This window comes from Temnothorax curvispinosus, unplaced genomic scaffold (assembly GCF_003070985.1).
Source record: "Temnothorax curvispinosus isolate PA1 unplaced genomic scaffold, ASM307098v1 QBEX01011966.1, whole genome shotgun sequence".
Lineage (NCBI taxonomy): Eukaryota > Metazoa > Arthropoda > Insecta > Hymenoptera > Formicidae > Temnothorax > Temnothorax curvispinosus.
In genome coordinates this window covers 525,176-547,889 of record NW_020221746.1, presented here as the reverse complement: position 1 = coordinate 547,889, position 22,714 = coordinate 525,176, and the positions used below count along the sequence as shown (strand labels likewise).

Below are 22,714 nucleotides of genomic sequence, written 5' to 3'. Positions count from 1 at the left end.
TCTCTCTCTCTCTCTCTCTCTCTCTCTCTCTCTCTCTCTCTCTCTCTATGCAAAGATCAATAATCTCTATGTAAATTAATGTCGATCGAGTTATATTGTATGCGACGAAAAAACCACTTTGTAGAAAATAACGAAAAACGTGGGAGGAAATATAATAACGTATTATCGTTCGCGAATGTGTTCGACGTACGATACGAATATACTAAAGCTATCTTAATTTTTACTCTCTTTTTTTTATTCCTTCCTTTCTCTTTCTTTCTCTTTCTCGTGTTTATACTCACGAGAAAGTATTATCATCGTATATTATTGCGTAGCCTGCGTAGGACGTGTTCATAGGTACATATGTTTAACAATATATTTACCCGAGCTTCTCTTTTTTCCGTAGATATCGCGCAACCAACTATAGCGCGACGATCATCCATTCCGTTGATGCGTGTGACGCGGGCAATAAAAAATAATAAAAACGCAACATTTACGATCGAACTCGCCCCCGTTTCCCCATAGAAAATATTCGTGCCATTTCATACAAAAAAATTTGAACTTACTCACCATTTTAACGAACGTATCCTAAATTACCGTCTAATTATCGAGCGATAACGTATGATACAGAGTCTGTGTACAAAATCGCTGCGTAAATGTATCCATGTGTATTTGTGTGTGTACGCACGTGCAATATGCACGTACGTTAAAATTTTCACGCCAGATTACAGTTTGCAATGTTTTGATTCGCAAACGCAAACTCCATATCTTTTCCTACGTGCGATAATAGCGACGATAGTTAATATTTCTACTCTAGGAACTCGTGAGGATGTCTCGGCTCGATCGATTCGTATGAGGTATGAGGTAATACCACGCGGCCAATCTACTTGTTTTCGCGCTAATGCCCGAAGATATAGACATGTGGTTTATCAACGATTTCAAATCTCACGTGTTTACCATAGTTTATAAGCATTGATATATCGTTCACTCTCAACAGTTTGATGCTAAGCGATAAATCGCATTTGACAAATCGGAATCCGTGGAAAGTTATAAGGGAAATAGGAAATGCGCGGGCGTTCCAGCATTAAATTGGATTGAGCGATCGTGATGGATACACGCTATCGCGTTGTAAGACGATTATTTTTTGCGCAAACTCTGTATAATACACACACGCAGAACAGTGTGTTCTTTCGTGCACTTACTCGTAGGTACATACGTGAAATGCACGAATGGTCAACGCATCTTCTTTGCGTACGCTTAACGTTGTATATATACAGACGTCGCGCGTGCCGCCGATTAATCAGCGGCTTTAACATTAATAATACTAGGTTATCATTAAATTATTATCGCTTATCCACTTTTATCTTGTTACAGCGATCAGTTCTCTCGCGATCTCAACGTGCGACTGGATTCGTCGATTATTCTCCTTCTTTCTCAAGGAAAAGATAAGAACAGAAACATATTCCGATGTCATTGTTACGCATACGATATATATGCGTTCTATCGCGCAAGAAACACGGTTAAACATGGTTAAACATTAACCGTAGCTTATACAAGAATCGGCCGACAACGTTCCTCATGCCTCTCGCGAATCTTGCCGCACATCGAGGAAAAATCGTGAAACTTCTACATTAGCATTTATTTGTCGTGAAACCGTGTTCTGCACGCACAACGATTTCGCATGTTAGAGTACGTCTCCGGTGTTTCACGCATTTGCGTATACGAAGGAAACTCGACGACTGCACGCGCCCGCGTGCAGTTCACTAACGCGGATTCTACTCGGGTGACGTCTCTATTACGTATTGCTAGAAATTTGTTTCGAACATGTTGGAATTTTTGGGTATTCCATGAATATAGAACACGTTCAAGCTCTTCGGGAACGCGTGATATTATCATCGTGGTGGCGCTTGAGAATCTATCTTCATCGTTACCTCACGCATTGTATACATGTTCGACCGCGTCGTTAGATCGGAGTTCGTTAGATCGCGTTCGGTATTTTGATACAATATTTGGCTCGAATCGCTTCTTTAATCTTTGGACGATTTGCAACAGTCTCAAGGGCGATTCTGCGTGATTGTCGCCATTTTTCGTTTTTCTTTGTATGGCATCGAGAAGGAGTTTTGACGTCGATGACCTCGCGAGAACTTTTATATATTTATACGGTTACAAATGTCAAATCGGACAGTCCGTTTTGCTCGAGCGACGAAAATTAGGCTGATTCGCAGCTTGCGATCTCGAGTGGTGACAGAATGTACGTCTTTGCCACAAAGTACATCCCTGACCGCCCTGTTGCCGCCCCCAGGTCACCCTCGATAGACCTCCTGCCCCACGATTGTTTGATCTTTTCTATTTCTGCGGAGGCGAATTAAAATTGCAGGTGTTATTTTTTTTGTAGATACCGCGGTTGTGTGAAAGTGATCATTTTGTCTAAAACGATTTTTAATGGCAAGGTCAGTGCCTATAAAGACTGTATCTTTGGATACGTAGATCTGCTATGAGAAATTTAAAGAATGGCGGATAAAAAGTTGTTAGCGAATGTAAGAAAAGAGAGTATCTTTTATCGAGAGTAAAATAAAGATTTTAAATACCGCCACTGTTAAAATTTCTCTAATTAGCTAGTGAATTGAATACAACACAAGAGAAGGGAAAGCCGTTCGTTGGCGCGTGGTTTTTCAAAACGCTTTTCATACACTACTTAAAGGTTTTCATCGGCTTCCGCGAGTGGAGAGAGCTTTTAAGCTTTTCGCGGATACAGTACGCTTTGACGATCACGCGCTAAAGTCATGCAGATGTATGTATGTATATGCGCGAGCTATTTTCTTGCAAATATAATGCGACTCTCTCTCTTTCTCTCCCTCTTTCTCTCTCTGCATAATCTGTTTACCGAAGTTGGCGTAACACTTCGGGAGCTGAGGTTGGAGCTCGGCAAAGTTTCGACAAAGTTTTCACACCTAAAAGGCACTGCGATCGACATTTTGTTAATTATTGTCGTTGCACCAACTTCTCGATATGGAAGAATGATTTGTTTGTGCGCAGCCATATTATGTTGATGGCCGAAAAGTTTCACCGCGTTTCCCGCGAGGATAATGAAACGAGATCCAAGTATTTACGAGATATGTCCTTACACGCCGGAAGTGTATCGAGCGACTTTAGCGTCGTCGTAACAAAACGTACTGCGTGTTAAATAAACTAAGCTGATTTAGGGCTCGTAGTTGTAATCATAGATTGAAGCTTAATTTTGTAATTCATTAAGCCGATGTACGTATGTTACGGAATGCTCTTAAACACAGCGTTTTCAAATGTAATAACAGGAAAGTGAAGCTGTTATTAATGCAACAGCAGTGAAATGTAACGCCGCGGTAACCTCATTCTGAGAAGTTTTATTACTAAAACGTGAAAACGTTATTTAATTAGACGCTAAGACATATTATAAATGGATTTCTTTGCTCGCGAGTAGCCTTTGCTATTCGATATTTTTAACGACATTTTCACCGATATATTGCCAACGATCAAAGCGTGGATCACGTAATCGAATTAAGGAACAATTTCGCAAACTATATAGACGCGCACATTATTTTATCCGCCACTTTCGCGCTCAACTCCACGTGATACCAGCTCGGCTCGATTTTCCGCTTTCCCACGCCTCGATCGCCACGCGCGGCGGAACTCGACCGTATATAAATAAGCGCTCCCAACTCATTGTTTTCGAGTAAAAATACGTACGTCTGAGACATGAGAACCTGCTCATTAAAGCGGCAGAAGCGTGTAAATCTGTTTTTCATTACTATAGAAGTTATAGAGTACACAAGTAAACGATTTGGCGAAACGTACACGTCGACCAAGCATCATCGTTACACTTTAAACGATTGTCCAAACACATCGAACCGTTGCAATATTTTAAGTACATGGGTTTCTCTTCTTTATCGTAAGTCGTTAATCAGTACCGAGACTAACTGGTCGTCTCTGGTCGAAATGTAAGAATATGACCGGTCTGGATCAATCCTAACGTTTCAACCAGGATTCTTTCGCACAGTCAACACTTTCGCGATCGTTCTCATTTTACATCGCGAAGGCGTTAAATTGTGTGTGTGTGAATCCGTTCTCCTTTCAAATACCAAATCATCAGGGCGTCCAGAGGAACGCTACTTTCCTCACGCACAGGTTCCGAATACCGTTACTACGCGCAATACGTCGCCTCCGCGATAACTGACGGCCAACGTATCCCGACCAGGCGAGGCACCTCCGAATACTGTATCCCGACGCATGGTCGTCGCGGTACTTGCCGACAGCTCTTGACGGCACGTCCGCGACATCCGGTCGACGTGTACGTCGCTTTGATGGTCGGTGGGGCAGGCGAGGTTCTCCCTAGAAAAGTAGAAAGGAAACCCGGGTGCGGCGAGCGTCCCCCTTGGCCCGTCGGGCCATCCCAAACTGTCAGACGGACGGGTCGCTGCCGGGGGCGGAGCCCGTCTTGCTGCCGTCGACGCCAACTCCGCCACCGTCGCCGTCAGCTCCCCCGCCCTCTCCGCCCCTGTACGGCGAGCCGCCGGCCCCGCGCGCCGACAGACCTCGGAAATCCAGGTTGTACTGAAAAGACGTAGGAAGACGAAAGGTTATTATATATCGTACATGAGACGCGAGCCCCCGGCGCGCGGCGGGCTCTCGCTCGCGGGGGTCACTTGGGAGATCGAAAGATATCGAGCGGAAGCTCGCCGAAAGTCCTAGGTCCTAGACCATCTGACACGAAAAATTGATGCGTGTCTCTAAGACCGAATTTCTATTCGGTTTTCCCACGAGCTTCCGATCGAAGGATAATAATGTTATCCTTCAAAGTTTTAGCATTCGAAAGTTATTAGAGATATGTTAGATATGTATATTCTCAAGAAGATGTCACGCGCGTGCTGTTGCACTGTTACGCTCTTGCCGTCATACTTGGCGAGTCTGTTTGTGATCTAGTATGTAACAAGGATCGTATACTCTGACAAAGATACAACGAATTAATTTTAATTCAATGTGACATTTTACGTGATACATATTGTAATTAATTTAGAGAATTTTTATTGCGTCGAACAATAAAAAACAATAATTTTTCTGTAAAGATGATATTTGTTTGTCAGAGTATTTGAGATTATTGCAGGAAGAAATATTAGATTTTATTACGAGATACATGGTGTAGCCATTCCTGTAAAGGTAGCTGAAAATGGATTAATTCAAATCGATTACATGATCATATCACTGGGTAGATCTGTCATGGGTATTGGTATATTGTGTTGTATCGTTAAATCGAAGCGAAATCGGTGCACACGCGAGTTATTTAAAAAGAAAGAAAAAATTAAAAAAAGAAGCTGAAAATAATGTTAATGTCAGCTATAATAAAGTCTAGAGTAAGGTAAAGAATGAGAAGCCGCGAAGTTAAAAGCTAAAAGACAATGGATTCGTCGTAATATCGATCGTAACGTTACTTTTCAATAAGTATAGCGAATGATTAGAATTAGGTAATCGCAAAAACAATCTGTCCATCTCTATGTATCCTGAAATTCATTCTGAAACTCGTGCCAAGGAAAGAGACAGTGTTGCAATCTTTCTGTCGCGATAAAAATACGTGTTATTGCGAGTACGAAATTACGACGATTCGATGTAATTAATAGCGTGATCGAAGTTCGAAATCGGGTGATTCAGAATAAAACGAAGAAGCTGAAATGAAACCAAGGTCGAACCTGTACGAAGAAAGTGTAGTGTTCTCGACGTGTGCGTGCGTGCGTGCGTGCGTGCGCGTGAAACGACAGTGTCACGTGCCACGTGCCACGTGCTACGGCACGACGTATTACACAAGGCTGCTATTATCTCGGTAGCGTTGCGTGTTTTAAGTGCTGCAGTTGTGCGTGGTGCAGCTGCAGTTGGAGAAGCTGCAGATTCTGCAGGCAGTAGGATGGCTGCTGCGTTCCGGGCGTTGTGTACGGTAAGACGGACGGATGCACGAAGGAGCCGGAATTTCGGGACAACCCAGCATTGGGGTGCCCCGGGCTGTAATTGAAGGGGAGCAGGGACAGGCTCAGGCTGGGGGGTGGTTTCAGGATACTGTGAAATTGCGCGGACGTGAGTGGATGGGGTTGCACGTAAGGGCTCGTGGAGGGCAACAATTGCGGGCTAATCGGATACAAACAATCCTCTTCGGCCTGGCCGGGCACCGTCGTCGGGCTGAGCTCCATGTATTGCGGCATGACGAGATTGTGCTAGGTGGTGAATAAGAATGGAAGGCGATAGACGTACAATCGATTTTTTTAGCCTGAACGCGTGTCTCTGCGTCTTAATTCGACTCTGGCACCTGTGCGAATACTTAAAACGCGATCTCGCAATATGAAAACATTGATTCGATAAAAATGAAAATATTTCATGCCGATGGCGATCAATGTTCCGATACAACAAACATTCGCACAGGATTGATACATTCTAAAGAGAATTTCATAATCTCTTAATTTATATTATTTCATAAATAATTTTTAATGTCATTTTTCATAATTACTTCATAAAGCTACCTGTAAATATAGAATTGGCTGAATTAGCTGACGTTTTATAAGAAACACAGTAGTAAGATATATCATGAATAAAAATATACTTGGACCGTACACAAACTTATCCAATACAGGCAACCCCTCAGTCATAGAAAAAAATCGCGCGAAAGCATGTCTTCGTTCATTTAGGAAATAGATTAATTGGGCATATCGAATATTCTCATGGCTCACCTTTGTGGCGCAGACGAAACACGTTGCGACCACCTTCGAGATCACATTCATGAGATTTTTCGTTTCTTGTATGACATTGTCGACTTTCGTAAAAGTGGCGGCCTTGCCGACGGTAGGATTCTTCACGGTGAATTGCAGTTGCTGAACGTACGTCGGCACTCGATCCAGATTTTCCAAGAGTTCTTTCTTGTGCGGCCCACCTGGTACCTGCACCCATGTAACATCGTATACAAACTTACGTTTTCGTTCGTATCGCAAGATAAACTTGTTCGCATTTAATTTTCAACGACCCACTAATGCATAAAAACATTTGGCACTAGCATTTAATTACTAATAATAATAGTAGTTTTGAAATAATAATATATTAATTAAAAAATAAAATTTTCTAAAATTAAAATTTTATGTTATATTTATTCTCGATGTATTGTATGTATGTATATCTAAAAAATATTTTTTATTCTTTAATGCTTAATTTAATAATCATTTTCATATTAAAATATTTAGGTATACACATAAGTTCGAACAAATAACTTGGAGCATTTGTTATTATATCCACTTTTAATGTTTACGATTTCATTATAAAATAAATACAGATTGACGAGTAATTATACATAGATTAACAATCGTTGAAAATTTCTGAACGCATTTATCTTACGATATTACTTCTGTTCATATTTAGCCCATTTCTTAAAGATTCTGTAAAGCAAGATGCCTGATTCTATTGTTGGTAGTTTATTAAATTACTAATAATAAATACTTTGTAGTATGTAGATACTCAGAAATTTGCATCTAAGAAGTTAACAGAAAGATCGTCTATCTGTCCTAGGAGAACACAATGCAAAACTTTCAACGGAATATAAAAAGATTTCTCGATATAGAATATCAAAGTGACTGTGTGAAGTGGCAGTGAAATAGTACAGACCTTGTTATTTTTGCAAGCTTCCTTCATATGAATTTTGTCTTTACGAGACAAAATATTATATTAATGATCAAATGTTTTCGAGAAGAAACGAATAAGTTTCAGATTTAAATTTTTCTTAAAATTTAATTTTCGATATCTGATTAATATTATGTATATTATGGCGAAATATATAATACATACATTACAATAGTATTTAATTATGTACATAGATATTTGTTAACGAATATTGTTTGATAAAACGTGCAATGATGGAAGCTAGCAAAAATTGTGAGACACAATACTCATGCCCCAGATAGTGGAAGGAGAGGGACCACAATGCACATAGACGTCGTCCATAGACGGAAGCATTCCCGTAGCATCTAAAACACACCTTACTAATCGTACACAAAAAGTCGTAAATGTATGTACATAAAATAGATTTACTAACGAACGAAATCATGAACGTTCATTATGACAGTTTAAATGGCATGACACGCGGACGCGAAACGTACTCTAATTTTCAAAACAATTAAATCGTATCCCGAGAATCCCAGTACAAACAGAAAGTTTAAAATTTAACGCGAGTTTTTGAATATTAATTACATTTGGACATGATTTTTATATGAGCATAATGAATCGTCACATCAGTTTATGATGACAAATAGCTCTTTCTTAAATGTTAATTGTAATTGTTTCCAATATCTTCATACTTGTTGACATTTTATATAATTCTCTATGCTATTCGTAACGATCAATAGGAAAGTCTACGTGCGTGATATGTTGCATAGCAAAATACGTATACAAACATAGTTATGTACAAATGTAATGACAACATTCAACAACAGTAGAACATTGACGTCGCAAAGAGAGAAAGAGAGAGAGAGAGAGTGATTTGTTAAGGCGAAAGTGATATCTATTAGTTGAAAAGGATCTAAAGTAAAGAGAGAAAAAGTTACCTGGATGGAGGCATTCAAGAGCGAGGGTATAAAAAGGATTGTATATAATACAGAATATATTACAAGGTTAGCGCGTCTTGTTGTTTCTCTTAAGAAGAGTATAAAGAGAGACCAAAGTGGTTTCAGGTGACTATATATATTCGGCCTAGCTAGGAGGGGTTCGAAATAGGGTAGCAAACGTGTTAATTCGAACATGTCTAATGCTAATAACGCATGTCGAAGCTACTTCTGGTCTGGAAGCTACGTTTATAGTAGCATAAAATAATAACAAGATAGTATAAAGCTTTCACACATACACGTGATATTTTCTATTTTTACATCTGTTGAAATATTCTAATTTTTTAATTTTGTCATCTCTCTATCTACTGGAAGAGTTACGATACATAGTATCGATTTCGATATTTCACCTTCGTGTTTCTCGAAGTAATCAGAACGTAAGCTTTATAATAAAATTCAACTAAAATTAAGTAGTATATATCAACATACCGATGTATATATCTACTTTGAACGTATCGTAATATAAAACATATGCGAATATTTCTATATTTCTACGATGAATAGTCTCTTATTGAGCATTGAAATAGTAACGATTATTGTTAGCATCTACCAATGAATATTTGATAATAATAGCGTGAATTAAAATATGAGTAAATTTTTCATGCAGACTCGATGCAGCTTCGACGTTGCGACTTACGAAGAAACGAAACTCAATAGCGTAATGTATAAGTAAGAAGATTTTCAATATAGCGAGGATTAAGAAACGCGGAATCAAGTCCAATATAGAGTCCGTATAATAAACAATGGTAAAAGAATGATCATAGAAGTAAGGGTGATATATAGATATATCAACATCAGTCCAATTAAAAAAACATGTGTCATCTCTTTTTTGATCTACGTCGGCGTGTTAGCCGGCCGCCACGTACCTGGTAACTGAATTGTCTCACAACTTTGTACAATCTGTTTGCCTCCTCGGCGAAATACTCAGCTTGGGTGAACAGGTCCTGGGTAGTTTTCAGGGCCCCTTCGCCTCGCGTGAATTGGTACATCGAGAATGCCATCGATGACATGTTCTTCGCCCGCTTCACAATGTCGTTGTTCTCTTCCAGAGCGCTTCCGCTCTCCTGCCATTTTTCCGTCTCGGCATCCATCTCCGAAGTGATCAACTTCATCTCGAGACCCGCTTTGGCGATCTTCGCTTGCTCCTCGCTGTCCAACCGCACTGGCTTTAGTGGCTTGCTCGTCGTGCCGTGTTTCTGAAATGAATCATACTATTTATTTCTCACTCATTATATCTGACGAGAAACAACTCAAATAGCGACGTTTTCTTTTTTTTTTTTAATTAGGAAAAATATATATATAATATATAGAATCCATTGATCGTTTGTGGAAATGATTGTTTATGCGTACCCCTGGCCGCGGCAAAGACATGTAAACCTGCTTCTCTGGCCGGTTTTGACTGAGTTCCAAAACATCTTTCGCTACTGTCGTCACGTCAGTCATGAGCCATTGCCACATGTCAGCAAATACTGTAAAACATACAAAAACGTTAAATGACGTAGCAAATATCGTTGTTACAACATCAGTGGATTATTTAAGTATTTATATGGCTTACCTTCGAGATTTTCTTTAGCTATCTTACTGGTGGGATGCCTAGCTAGCGTGTGCGCGGCCGTTACGACCTGAGGACCATATATTCTTAAGTTGATCTCCGTGAACTTGGCCGACACTTGCAACGATTCCGAAAGTGCAACGTGTCTTAGAAGTTTGCATACCTAGAAGAAAGAATACGTTGCAATAAGAATTGTATAACAAAAAATTTTATTTGTAAACTATCGATAAAGAATTAATCGTGTATTCTAATCTTTGTGTATAATCGTATTGGTAAAATCATTTCAAAGTCACGAAGATCTATTATTATTAACATCGGACATTAGTAATAAATTAGTATTGACGTACTAATTCACTTAAAGTTAGGCGTGGAATAAATCCAGTTAGGAGCTGTAACTGATTATAATCTAGAAATGATGAATGGCAATCACTGCGTACTATGTCTATTGTCCAGTAAATCACTATGTATATTTTAGAATCACTCGATGCAAAATTAAGGCATGCGCATTTTTAGCGTGAGAATCACGTCGTAAGTCGATAATATTTCTCGAAAAGACTCCGTTATTTGTGGGCTTTGAGCTTAGAATGCACGTGGGGACACGAACGCGGGTCGCGGACACGCGGTGCGTGGGCCATGTCTGGGAGCTTACTTCGAGAATGTGTTCGATATACTCGTGGAACCTGTCGCTGCTCTCCTGCAGACGGTCGATGTCATTGGCCAACGCGAGATTTCTGATCGTTGACACGAGTTCCTGGCCGGCTTTTGTCACTTGGCCAAGATCGCCGGCCTGTTCCATCGTCGTCGAGCTGAGTTGCTGGCGAAGATCTCTGGTCGCCCGTAACACACCCATTACCGCTTGTTCCATTTCTGAGCTAGGTGAACCCCCGCCGCCCTCGTAATTCTGACGGAACACGATGCCCATTATTTTATATTTTATCGCTGTTTAATTTATTAGGAAATATTTTTCATTCGGGGATCGCGCTATTTGAAATATATTCCGTCATTTTTATCCAACGAATAGAATTTATTGCAAACTACGTTCTTTGACTTAATTTCTTTTGGTAAGTAAGTTACGTACTTACGTAGTATTAAAAATTATATTATATGTTTTAATTTTACATTTCAAGTCTTATTACAATCAGTAGTGTTAGACTTTTCTGCGCATTCCTACACGAGCATTATTAAATAACATTTAGTCGCGCATTTTCTTGTAAAATAGAGCAAAAACTCTATTAACTCACCATACTATTGCCGATCCGCAAGAGTGTATTGAGCTCGAGTTTCGCGCGATCGCAAAGCAGAAGGATATTTTCTCTGTGCTCGTGACTCGTATAAGCGCTGTCGGTGAAGTCTTGCGTTCTCTCGACCACTGTCTCGAGCGCCGATGTAAGTGTTTCGCGACAGCCCGGTCCCAGTAGGGTCATCCTCGTTGTTTCGACGAGCCTTTCGAAGTGTTTCAAAGCTGAGCAAACGGTACTACTATCCCAGTCTTCCTGCTGCGGACTCTGCAAGTAACGGCAAACGTAAAAGAAATATCTTTTTCGTACAGCGACGTCCTTCCCTCATGCAAAAGAGCCTTCTTCATTATTTCAACATTTAAAAATAGTTATATATAACGAACGAGTCCGGATACTTTCGCATAACCACATTTTATAATGTTTGAAAACACCGATGACATAGAGATGAATATTAGACACGATACAAATATTAAATCTTTTAGAGAGATGCCACGCTCGGAAGCGTTCCACTTGATCAGGTTGTCTACAATCACTCCAAAATCGATTATGTCGCGCAGAAAGTGGGTAGTACTTAAGTGTAAAATACAAGGATATATATATATATATATGTATTTTTCTAGTACGGTTAAAGGTCGTTCAGCGTGACCCAACTCTCCGGCGCGCGGCGCGACGTTGTTTCTTCAAAGACTCGAGAGGTTTTCGGAAGCGCCGACAGTACATACACGTAAAATATTCCTCATTTATCTCACGCTAAAAAAAATCTGGCACGGAAAGCACCACGCGCGTCAAAGTGCCGATATGTAAATGCGAGTGCACAATTTGGCACGATGCAAATAATCATTCGCAATCTTTATGATATGACGTGTCGTTTATGGCACGACGATTACGATTTCGCTTCCGCGATAAAAACTTCTCATCGTTGGTTTTGGATGACGGTTGGAGTTTTTATAAACTCTCGTTATGAAATTGCGATATTCGCCAGCAATTTAATTTCTAATTTTTATCTATTTAATTTTAGGACATACGTTGAGGTGTGTGAGGTGATTTATGATTCACGATTTTTTAAGCTATTTTTTAGTGATATCACTGTACACACGTGTATGTAATATTTTCGGCATAATACATTTCTTTTAATTCCACGAGTGAAATCTGTAATTTTATTTATCGTTACGTTAGTTTCTCTACTTTCTATCGCGTTATTCGCTTCCACGTTCTCGTTATTTAAGTTTTCTTTCACGATGTCCCGGGCGCATATCTTCTATTTTTCCAGGACACCATTATTTATGGTTTCTCGAGTCGGACTGGGATCGCGCGCGTTTCGATATCTCGTTTACAACTTCTACAGCAGGCTCAAGGTCGTTTAAATCGCATATTAGAGAGCACGGCAATCTAATTACGTGTATGCTCGGGGTATGGTATGGACCCTCCCGGTCTTTTTTGCGCAAGAGCAACCTCTTTCAGCCGTCCATTAACGCGCTGCTCGCCCAGTGGCAGTTAAAGCAATCCTTATGCATGGAAGAATGTACTATTAACGAACTTTGCTAATTTATTTTTTGCCCGGCAGGATATTCACGTATTTATAATCTTATATATAAAATGTCGGCATCAAGTTAGGTTTCGCAAGCTCCAGTTGAACGTTCAGTCCAGGCCCATTATTGATTTAACGTGCGGATTACGTTTTATAATGATAAAGTTATACGTTTGAAAGAGATACTGGCAATATTGAAATACTTCTAATAAAAAATCTTATAAAGATATAAGACTGCTTTCCATGCTTTATATGTTAACAGATATTAATTTAAAAAGCACACTTTTTTTTGATAAATCAAATATTAATCGATTCTCATTGTAAAACACATTATAAAATATGTGCAGATATGAAATATCCTATTTAGTGTACAATACTTAAAAAGCGTAGTGTGATTACGTATCGTTTATTAATAGTTAACCCTTCGCAGAACGTGTCTACGTTTGCTGCTTCCGTCGAACATGTGGGTCTTATAGGCCAGTTAAGATTTTCAAGCTGTATAATAGTGCCATAAAAAATCGGAAAAACGTCAAGTATACTTTTGAAGGCTTTAAGAATTTATTTATACCGTTTTATACATGCCTCTGATTTTTGTTTGAGTTTTTTTTATGAGTCCGTAGTCTCCGAAAAATTCAAAACTGAAATATCGACCGGGTCTTTAAAGCTCCACTTGTTCTGCGAAGGGTTAATTGAACGTATGAGAAATAAAATATTCGACGTACGTACACTCTACAGGCAGGAATGCCTGGACATAATACATATACATATACATATACCTGTATGTAGGTACATATATGTCATATACATATAAAAATGTCCAGGCATTCCTGCCGGTCAGTGTACGTCTATTTTATAACGTTTTGAGCTTGAGCAGAAGAAGTAGGTTGGCACGCGGCCTTGGCGTTTTTTTTTACAGCGCGCTTGTTTACATTCGCGCGACGAGACACGAGACTCGAGCCGGTAGGGGCTCGATTTTAATTCTATGGGCTCGCATTTAATTCTATGCTTGACTCTAATAATTACTTATCAAACGACGCAAGCTCTTTTTGGAACGTTTTCAAAGTTTTCGGGAACATTTTATCATATACGGCTTTTTCTTTCTGATTCTTACAATATGTACTATGCGTTCTCGCTGCATGATAATAATGGGTGTATAAATGCTTTATGGAAAGTCAACGTAGAATATTTGTGAATCGCGATTATTACAAGCGTTTCTTGGCAAGCTTTAATATGAGAATATTTGCGTCGGTAATTATTTTTTTCTCATTATTTTTATATTAATTCTTCACGTGTTCGCTATTTTGTGTTGTTCTGTAAATTGATATCGCGAATAGATAAATATCGAACTAATATCTCGTAATTTTATAAAATATTTGGTTACTCTCTTAGTTTTATTAAATTTTATTAATATTAACACGACGTCCAATGAAAAATATTTTCATCGTCCGTAAGCGTGTATAAAGAATCGAAACGAACAGCTTGACTGCTTACCTGTGAATTCGAGTAGGACTGAGATTCGCTGCAGTCTAATACTCCATCCTTGACAACGTAATGTATCAGATCCATCGCTCTTCTCATTTGGCAAAAAACGGTGTCTCTGTTCTCCTTAGCGGATGGACATTCAGGATGCCTTAGACATGTCTTGCTAGACGTGAGTAGCATCATGGTGCTCCTCTCTAACACTTGTCGAGCCGCTGCCATCTGCGCGCGTCGCCTCTCATCTTTGAGATCATTCTGAAAATGACATGTAACGTTTAATCGAGTCACGGTTGTATTACGGAAGTTAGTACGAAACTCATGAATGAAATATCGCGTAGCAAGAAGGAAATCTCACCTGACGATCACCCGTTAAATGCGCCAACTCGACCATCTCTCCTCCAAATTGGCTGAACGCCTTGACGAATTCCGTGAAATTCGAGACACTTTCGAGGCGCCCGAGACTGCGGGCGACCTTATCCTTGGCGTGAAGCACGTGATTGACCACGACGATGTCTGCCAGGAGGAGGACTTTTGTCACTGAGCCTAGGAGACATCTGGCAGCTCTTACGACGGAGCCTCGGTCAGCCAAGCTGTCTTCCAAGGCACATTCGCATAATTTCTCGATTGCTGAGCCTAAATGTAACATAATCGATTGTCAGATTGCATTTTTTAATTTCCATTTCATACATATCTGCAGAAATTAAAATATATGTAAAATAATAATCTCTTCTATATATTAATTCCACGGCAAAGTTTAATTTTTGAAAGAGAGATCGATTGGACTACGTTCGAGCGAGTGTGACGGAACAAGGAATACTGATGAATTAAACATCTCGCCTTTTTATCGTGTGTCACCGTAAAATTGGAGTAACTGATTTAATTATGACTGAGCCCCTTGACTTAAGTGCGACGGCTACTCTTGAACGTAATTGGGTGCTCTTGAACGATCGTACGTAGTTACTTTGCACATTCGCTACGTTAACTTAAGCTTATCGTTAAGTTATAGGAAAACTTGGATAGCCAATATGCAGCACTGTTAATTATTTTTATTTATTTGAAATCTCCATTATCGGAATTTTTAAATTTAATATTTTTTAAACGAGTGCATAATGTTCATAATATTAAAAGAGTCAGAATTAAATTGAAAAGAGTAATTAATATTAATTAGTACATAATTTATTGATAATGATATAAAATCGTTCACAGCGTCCTTTCTAGCAATATGATATATTGTCAGAAATCAATATATAAATTTACATTAAGGAACTTTTTCCAAGTTGCACTTGTGCATAACGTTTTCTAATAATATCATCATCGATCGGAAAGACTTGGAGTGTGGGACGTAAGGGTAGCTGTATCATTAAATAATTATTTTCGGAATTAGAGAGCCGTAGTTAACGCGAAACACACGATCGCTACTGGCTATTAGGCTATTATCTTGTATTAATTGTTCATCGCCATTAGGAGCTCGCGAAATTCTAAAGGTAAACTGCTCTAGGGAGAATCGATGAGAGAACACGTGATTATAACCAGTATACTATTTGTTCCTTTATATCAGGTACGTACGAGAAAACGCGGGGATTAGGTGTTGAGTAGAATAGATAAAATTTATCTGTGTCTACAAATTCCCTGTAGCAATGTTCTATCGTTCATGTCGCATGCTTTCCGTTAAATCCTATTCATCACGTTACTTCTCCGAACGGTTCTTCATCAACTTAATGTTTATAAACGTTTCTCATAGGTTACTGCAAATTATCTCTGTTGATACCTCAGCAGAGCTCGTTCAGAGCTAATTTACTTGATATTGTATCATGGATACTTTTCTTATTGTTTAACGAGAGACTAGCACCGCTTCATTCTTTTTCATTTCAACAGTGCGAACTGAATATTCAATGCAATGACTAGTGATATCACAATGTTCTCTTTTTATATGCTATATTCTTTTAGAAGGCAAATCGCTCATATCGTCCTATCGAGCTGATTAGTGTAGCGATGCCAGCATGTAAGATCAGTCGGTTCGATATGGAATCCTTATAGCGTTTTATATAGACTAACTGTTACGTAAGTACGCAGAGAACTTGACCTAATTTAAAAATCAAAGTGCATTGATTTCATACGATTTCACGTAACCTATATGTTCCGATGAGATTATTATTCCGATAAGTTGATTGTTTTCTACGTATTTATCAGCAAAATTATAAGCAATTTAGAGCCAATGATTCTATATTATCTGTATTTCACAAAGCATGAAAGAAACACATGTCAATGGATAAAAACTATTTTTCTTTTTTTAATTTAACATTTTACTTAATTACTACAAAATTAATTTTACGAAAAAGAAATAATAATAAACGGTTGATGTAATATGTAGACAAACTATTTTATTAATAGAATTGCCTGCCCCTAATTTCGATCTTTAGTGAAATATTTTTGAGCGCAACGAAGTAAATAGAGCACACACGTCAGTTATCTCGATATTGGTATCGCGATGCATCCACTGGAGGATGTATTGGGGTGGATTGCAATTGGAGAGATTGCTCGGATGCGACGCGCAGAAGCATGTCCTAGGAGTGCGCTTTTCACGATTCATTCACGGGGCAAAATACATCGGATCGGGATAAGCACGTCAAACTTGAGATTGACATTTACGCTTTTATTTCTTACTCACGAACAAAAAAAAACTGTATTTTTTGTTTGATTTATTACGATACGAACATGTGAGGAAATCAAATTATTGTTATGAAATACGGTCCGTGAATTTTGAACGAACTAAGTTTTCCGAGATGCGTATCAATCGCTTAATTGCTACCCCTGTAACTTTCTACTGGCACGCGATAATGTTGAAAGAACAATTATGCGTTGCTTTAGTTCGCGTGATAAGGAGAGCTCCAGTCACACACATATAAGCGAATACATTGTTTTGATGATAACGTGTAACTGTAATTATATATAATGCTGTGATTTATTTCTGGATTTGATTATGGATATGATATCCATATTACGTGGCATTTCAGATTCTCTGATTTCTTCTTAATATATAGCAATCTTGCAGTAATTAACCGAATAAAATCTAAATTTAAAAAAGAGAAATGGTTTTTGTGCTTGTTCAAGCTCGGGAGCTTCGAGCTTCCTATCTCACGAAGTGCTGAAAAAGTTTTTATATATTTTATTGATATTTTTATTACTCTAAATTTTAGTCTATTTTGTGAATGTAACATGTATTTGCACAAGTAATCGATTTGGTGTTGTTTATTTTGCATGCGAAAAGTATCTTTAGGAAAGTTGTTCCAACATTATCAAGAGAGCATTACTCTCTTTATACATAATATGGCTTTGCAATTGTGCAAGCGTGAAACGGTACGAGTGGTTTTGCGTTCACATCATCAGTGAATACCATTAAATTGTCGAAGTAAATAGCGTGGAACGACGTTTTATGATAACTATGATAACGCGAGTTTACAAACGATCAATGACGATGAATGTGACTAATGAATCACTAACTTTACTCGTTAGCGGAACGTTTATCCGCGTTTACCATCAGTCCGCGTTGCTAAATCGTTCCGATATTTACATTTACATTACGCTTCTTCGTTAATAGTATCTCACTTTATTTATACAATACAGACGATTTTCGTTTATACAGTTTTTTATGTCAGTTTGCGCAGTGTAATCTAATTTGTTATTTCTTTCATCGGTTTTTTCGATGGCCCTATCTGAACGGGACTTTTTACTGTTTGTTATTATAAAGTACGCCGAGTGAATTTATATCGCGTTTTTCCCAAGTGACACGTCATGATAAAAATCGCTCTCTTGTGTCCGTATACGCTGCAAGCTGAAAACTTTTTGTTATTCGGTTAGTTCCGTCATAAAAATGGATTCATCACCGTTATGTTGGGGAAATGTCGGTTTATTTGCGCGAAGAAAATTGTGGTAGAATCGTCGGCGTTTGATTTCAAAAGTACCAACGATCGTAGTATCAACTTGATTGATCTGTCGAGAGTTATTTTGTACATTATACTGATTCGATTGTAAAAAATATCAAGACAAAGATAAATCGGTAATATTTATGCAAAGATACATTTATCTTTGTTTATTATTAAAATCAATCGACTATTATTTGACGTCGATTAATATAATCGTGTACAAACGAAATCGGAACTATAAAATTCCCAGCGTGTCTCGATATTACCTGATATTTTCCCACTTCATTAACAGCGCCGACGTATTCCTTCGATTTCACCCCGATGTTCGATGTTTCAATTCTCGGACAATTTATTTTCGCCCTGCGCGCCATGATATTTCCAGCCTCTATATTTGCATGTAACCGTTTTATTGCCAATTATCTCGAATTCGTTCTCTACTTTTGCATTCGTTTCTCGTACATCGTGATTCCGATTGATCATCTCGGTGACCATTTCGCCGCAACGGCGACATGGGACAGAGAAGCTAATAAAGAACAAATGAACAACTATATGTATATTGCATACTTTCAATTTGATATTACGTGCTGCATATTAACGTACCATGAAATGTACAACGGTATCTTCGTAATTCTTTAGTAATTATCACCCGGCTTGAAACGGATGCTGGATATTAAGCGCACAACGTTTGCACTTCCGCATCACTTTGCTTAAGCGCACTCGTTGTCAGTTGGCAGTGATTACAGTTTGCTTGTGTTTGTAATTAGATAGGTGCGACTATTCCTCAGCGTTGCTTTGCCCTTACCATATGCTGTTTCCCCTGGTGATATATAAATTTGGCATGTCGCCACTTATCTTCTACGGTGGTCGCTTTTTGTTATAATAATGTGTTTTGCTCTCTGTAGCCGCGCGCCATTCTGGTGCACGAGTTTAAATTCCGCGAAGCATCGAAAATAGCGTTATCTTAGGAAAGGCAGCATAACCAACTGTTTAAGCATTCCGCGCAATATCTTGCTTCTTTCATTCGATTTCGATTTCGATTGGCATGCCGCAAACGTATGCGATCTGTTACCTATAGTTGCTACTTAAAATTCTATTTTGTATCTGACAAAGATACAAAGATTTTTAACTTGCTATTTTGAGAAATGACCATTTTCGTGATAATAATGGTAGCTCAACCTAAACGCTAAACATACATACGAAGAGTGATCTGTATGCAAAAACCTCTGACAGTTTATACAAATTTGTCGCGTGTTGTGTCATAGTGAATCCCGCAGGCACGATAGCGTTCGCAATTCCACGGTTAGTTACACTTACAGTGCACCGATTTACACGCGATACCACGCGAAACGATTTGTTCAAGCCAGCAGGTAGTAAGCTTGCATGTCTTCGTACGATCGCTGTAATATCGCGGCTCTTTCGACGTTATTTCATTACTTCGAATTGATACGTCTCGCATGCTCCGATAAAATATTCTATTGTACATAATCTAGTAATCGAATTTTCCATCTTATCTATTATCAAGAATTTTTTATCGACACTCTAAAACTCTAAATTCGTCATCAACACGCCGTTTTTCATTGTACAGAATCCTGTTTGATTTCGGTTGTTGTGACGAAAGCTCGGTTTATTATTTATATTGTATTAATTGTCTTTTTTTATCGACATTTTCTCGAATTGTAGAGCATTCTTTAGTTGAATCTACGTCGAGTATTATTGGTCTTGTCAGTGCGAAAGCTTTCCTCAAGATCTTCAATTTCGTGGCGCGGTACTTTTCACGTTGAAGTCTACCGAGACCGTTTCTTTTCTCTATAGTACAATTCTCCCCGAAGAGCGAACAGGTGTGCTGGAAAGAAATATCCGCGGTCCTTACTTCGGCCGTTATTTCTTCGCTATTTGGCAAAGATACGTCGGGGCTCTTCTTATGTATATGTATAGGTATACGTATTATAGGTGGCAAAAAACCGTTCAAGATTTGGTGAAACTAGGTCATCGCACGCGCTGTTTCTACATGGTAGCAGCAGTAAGATTTGTCGTTCTGCAATGTGCAGCCTAGCGTGAAGATACGAAAAGATATAATCTGCCAACGATAAGACTTTGGAGAGTGACGTTCAAAGGTTACGAGCCTTATCCTAGCTCGCGTTGAGGATAAGGCCTCCTTCTTCCGGTTTGCGTGCTCTTGTCAGCGCAAGGTTGCGTATGAGAGATGCAATTTGTATCTTTTCGATGTTTAACGTTGGCGTTCAAATCCGAGCGATTTGCTTGCGTTAGATTAAATGTAGAAAGATATCTGTTATATAGATTTTTAATTACATGAATTAACTAAACGCGTTGATAAGAAAGAATTTGTAAGAAATAATCGCGCTTTCTTTTAATTCTTGTCGCGATCGCGTTATTTATAATGCACGGAACAGCACGGAGCGGCATTATACCTGCCGATTAGAATTTCGTCGCGCACATGATATTTCGCGCTATTCAGAATAGGCGTTGATAACAAAAGGAATGAATCTCACAAGTTATTTCATTTCGTCGCGATATTTACGGGTGACGATTGTTTTTTTAACGGTCGGATTTGAATATATTTTTGCTCTCACTCTTTCCATCAACGCTAAAACAATTTGTCCGGTAATTCCACGATTTACAATAACACCATTTTTACATGAATGTATGATACTAAAATGTTCGGTAGTTGTGTGAAATATTTAAAAACCCGTAATGTCATACGTGTTTCTATCTATCTTTGTTTCTCTTTTCTTTTTTCGCTTTTCTTAAAAAGCGAATAGACTATAAGATACTAAACTACATGCTAAAAAGAATAAGTATTGGTCATTCCGTGCGTAACGCGAATCGTAAAATCGCGTTGGAGTAATTCGCGATGCGTTCTTTTAAATCTTCGCGAATCAGATTCTTATGACCTATTTGACGAATAGTTCGTATTCGAAGATCTTGAAGCTTACGACTTAGAATGTTAAAAAACAAAAAATGGTTGTATGTTCTACTATTCTATTTTATTATTTTTCTATTTATTCTGAGGATAAGACATTCTTGTAAATAACGCTATAGGATTTTGCAACGCGATAAGATTTTATATTCATGAGCGGCTTTATCGTCCGATTGCGAGTTTATCTGAAGTAATATAATTATTCCAAACATTGGAATAGTGAAATATCTATCTGCTTGAGATAATATTCGCGGAAAAGAAACTGGTGCAAGTATAATGCAAATTGTTCTTGAGAAGAAGATAATCTCAAAGGAGAATATTCAAAGTTTTTAATAAAACATAATCTGGATGAAAGTATTAAAACACTTCAAATTATATCATTGTAATAAAATTTATCAAGATGGAATTTTTGTTATAATATTGCTTGCTTGTGTATGTGTTTATTTTCAAATTTAATAAGCGTTATATTTTTGCATATTTTCTTGAACAATTATTATTGTAGTAAAGTACATTGCGCGTTAAAAATAAAATAAAATCTGAATTTTCTTTTTATACTGCACAATTTTGCGAATTTTTGCATTGTATTGTTCTTTTACTAGATAATACTGCACTATTCTAAAGTTGCTTACATAATCTCCAACAGATGCACGATGTTGGCGTACAAAATACCCAAGTTTTAATACGAATTTACTCTGTAATGTGCAATTGGATATTTGTATTATTCTAACTTTTGATTAATGTACTATTGTAATATTCGCAAGAACATTTGCATTGAATTTGCGTTTATATCGTACTGCATAATTTTCACCTATAAAATTTGTACGTTAGTTTGTTCTATAATGGAATTCACAGTATCACTTTTCTTTACTTTGAATGAAATGTGAGAAATATTGACATTGTTGCAATATATTTTGTTACGAATGGAAATCTTTCGACAGAGTATAACCAATTCGAATGTTATATAGCGTATTCAATATTCACTAATTTATTAAGTATGTATAGAAACGATTAAGTAGTAGAATCTTGTTATAAATCTTTAGGTTGCGAAGGGACTCTAATGATTTATGAAGGGTTTATTGTATTTTAATTTTATCAGGTTAGCTTGTGTAAAGTTATTCTGGTTTTTTCTGTTTATAGGTATACCATTTATTTACTATCAGTTTCGTGCCCATTATTACAATTATAAGTATATTACACTTACCCGCAACTCTCGCTTCCTTGCACGCCTCGTACATGTCTTGTTTGATCTCCGGGTTGTCGTCTGCGATAGTTTCGCCAACGGTCACGAATCTCTCGACCGCCAAATTTACCGCCTGGCCGACTCTGGCGACCGCTCGCAAACTCCGGTCCGAGCATAGCGGTCGTTCTCTATGTGAGATTAACGTGGAAATCTGTAAAGATATTGCATTTTGATGAGTGC

The 22,714-nt window shown here is 38.2% G+C and overlaps 2 protein-coding genes across 6 annotated transcripts in view; both read right to left on the bottom strand.

The window, feature by feature from the left end:
• The window catches only part of LOC112462091, a 10,984-nt gene extending 8,031 nt beyond the window's left edge, over nucleotides 1-2,953 (bottom strand). Inside the window, exon 1 of the mRNA XM_025027671.1 lies at nucleotides 2,864-2,953. Coding sequence (XP_024883439.1) covers nucleotides 2,864-2,953 — 90 coding nt within the window. The remainder of the gene's footprint in view (nucleotides 1-2,863) is intronic.
• Nucleotides 2,954-3,810: 857 nt separating this feature from the next.
• LOC112462080 (alpha-catulin) overlaps nucleotides 3,811-22,714 on the bottom strand; it is a 43,182-nt gene continuing 24,278 nt past the window's right edge. For 2 of the 5 annotated variants that reach the window (XM_025027634.1, XM_025027636.1), the window contains 10 exons: nucleotides 22,496-22,685; nucleotides 14,789-15,066; nucleotides 14,446-14,688; nucleotides 11,430-11,693; nucleotides 10,838-11,089; nucleotides 10,192-10,351; nucleotides 9,987-10,105; nucleotides 9,503-9,832; nucleotides 6,723-6,929; nucleotides 4,573-6,212 (listed from right to left, as the gene is read on the bottom strand). In XM_025027634.1, the coding sequence (XP_024883402.1) occupies nucleotides 5,820-6,212; nucleotides 6,723-6,929; nucleotides 9,503-9,832; nucleotides 9,987-10,105; nucleotides 10,192-10,351; nucleotides 10,838-11,089; nucleotides 11,430-11,693; nucleotides 14,446-14,688; nucleotides 14,789-15,066; nucleotides 22,496-22,685 (2,436 nt within the window). In that variant the 3' untranslated portion in view covers nucleotides 4,573-5,819. The other 3 variants (XM_025027639.1, XM_025027635.1, XM_025027637.1) reach the window with 3 other exon arrangements.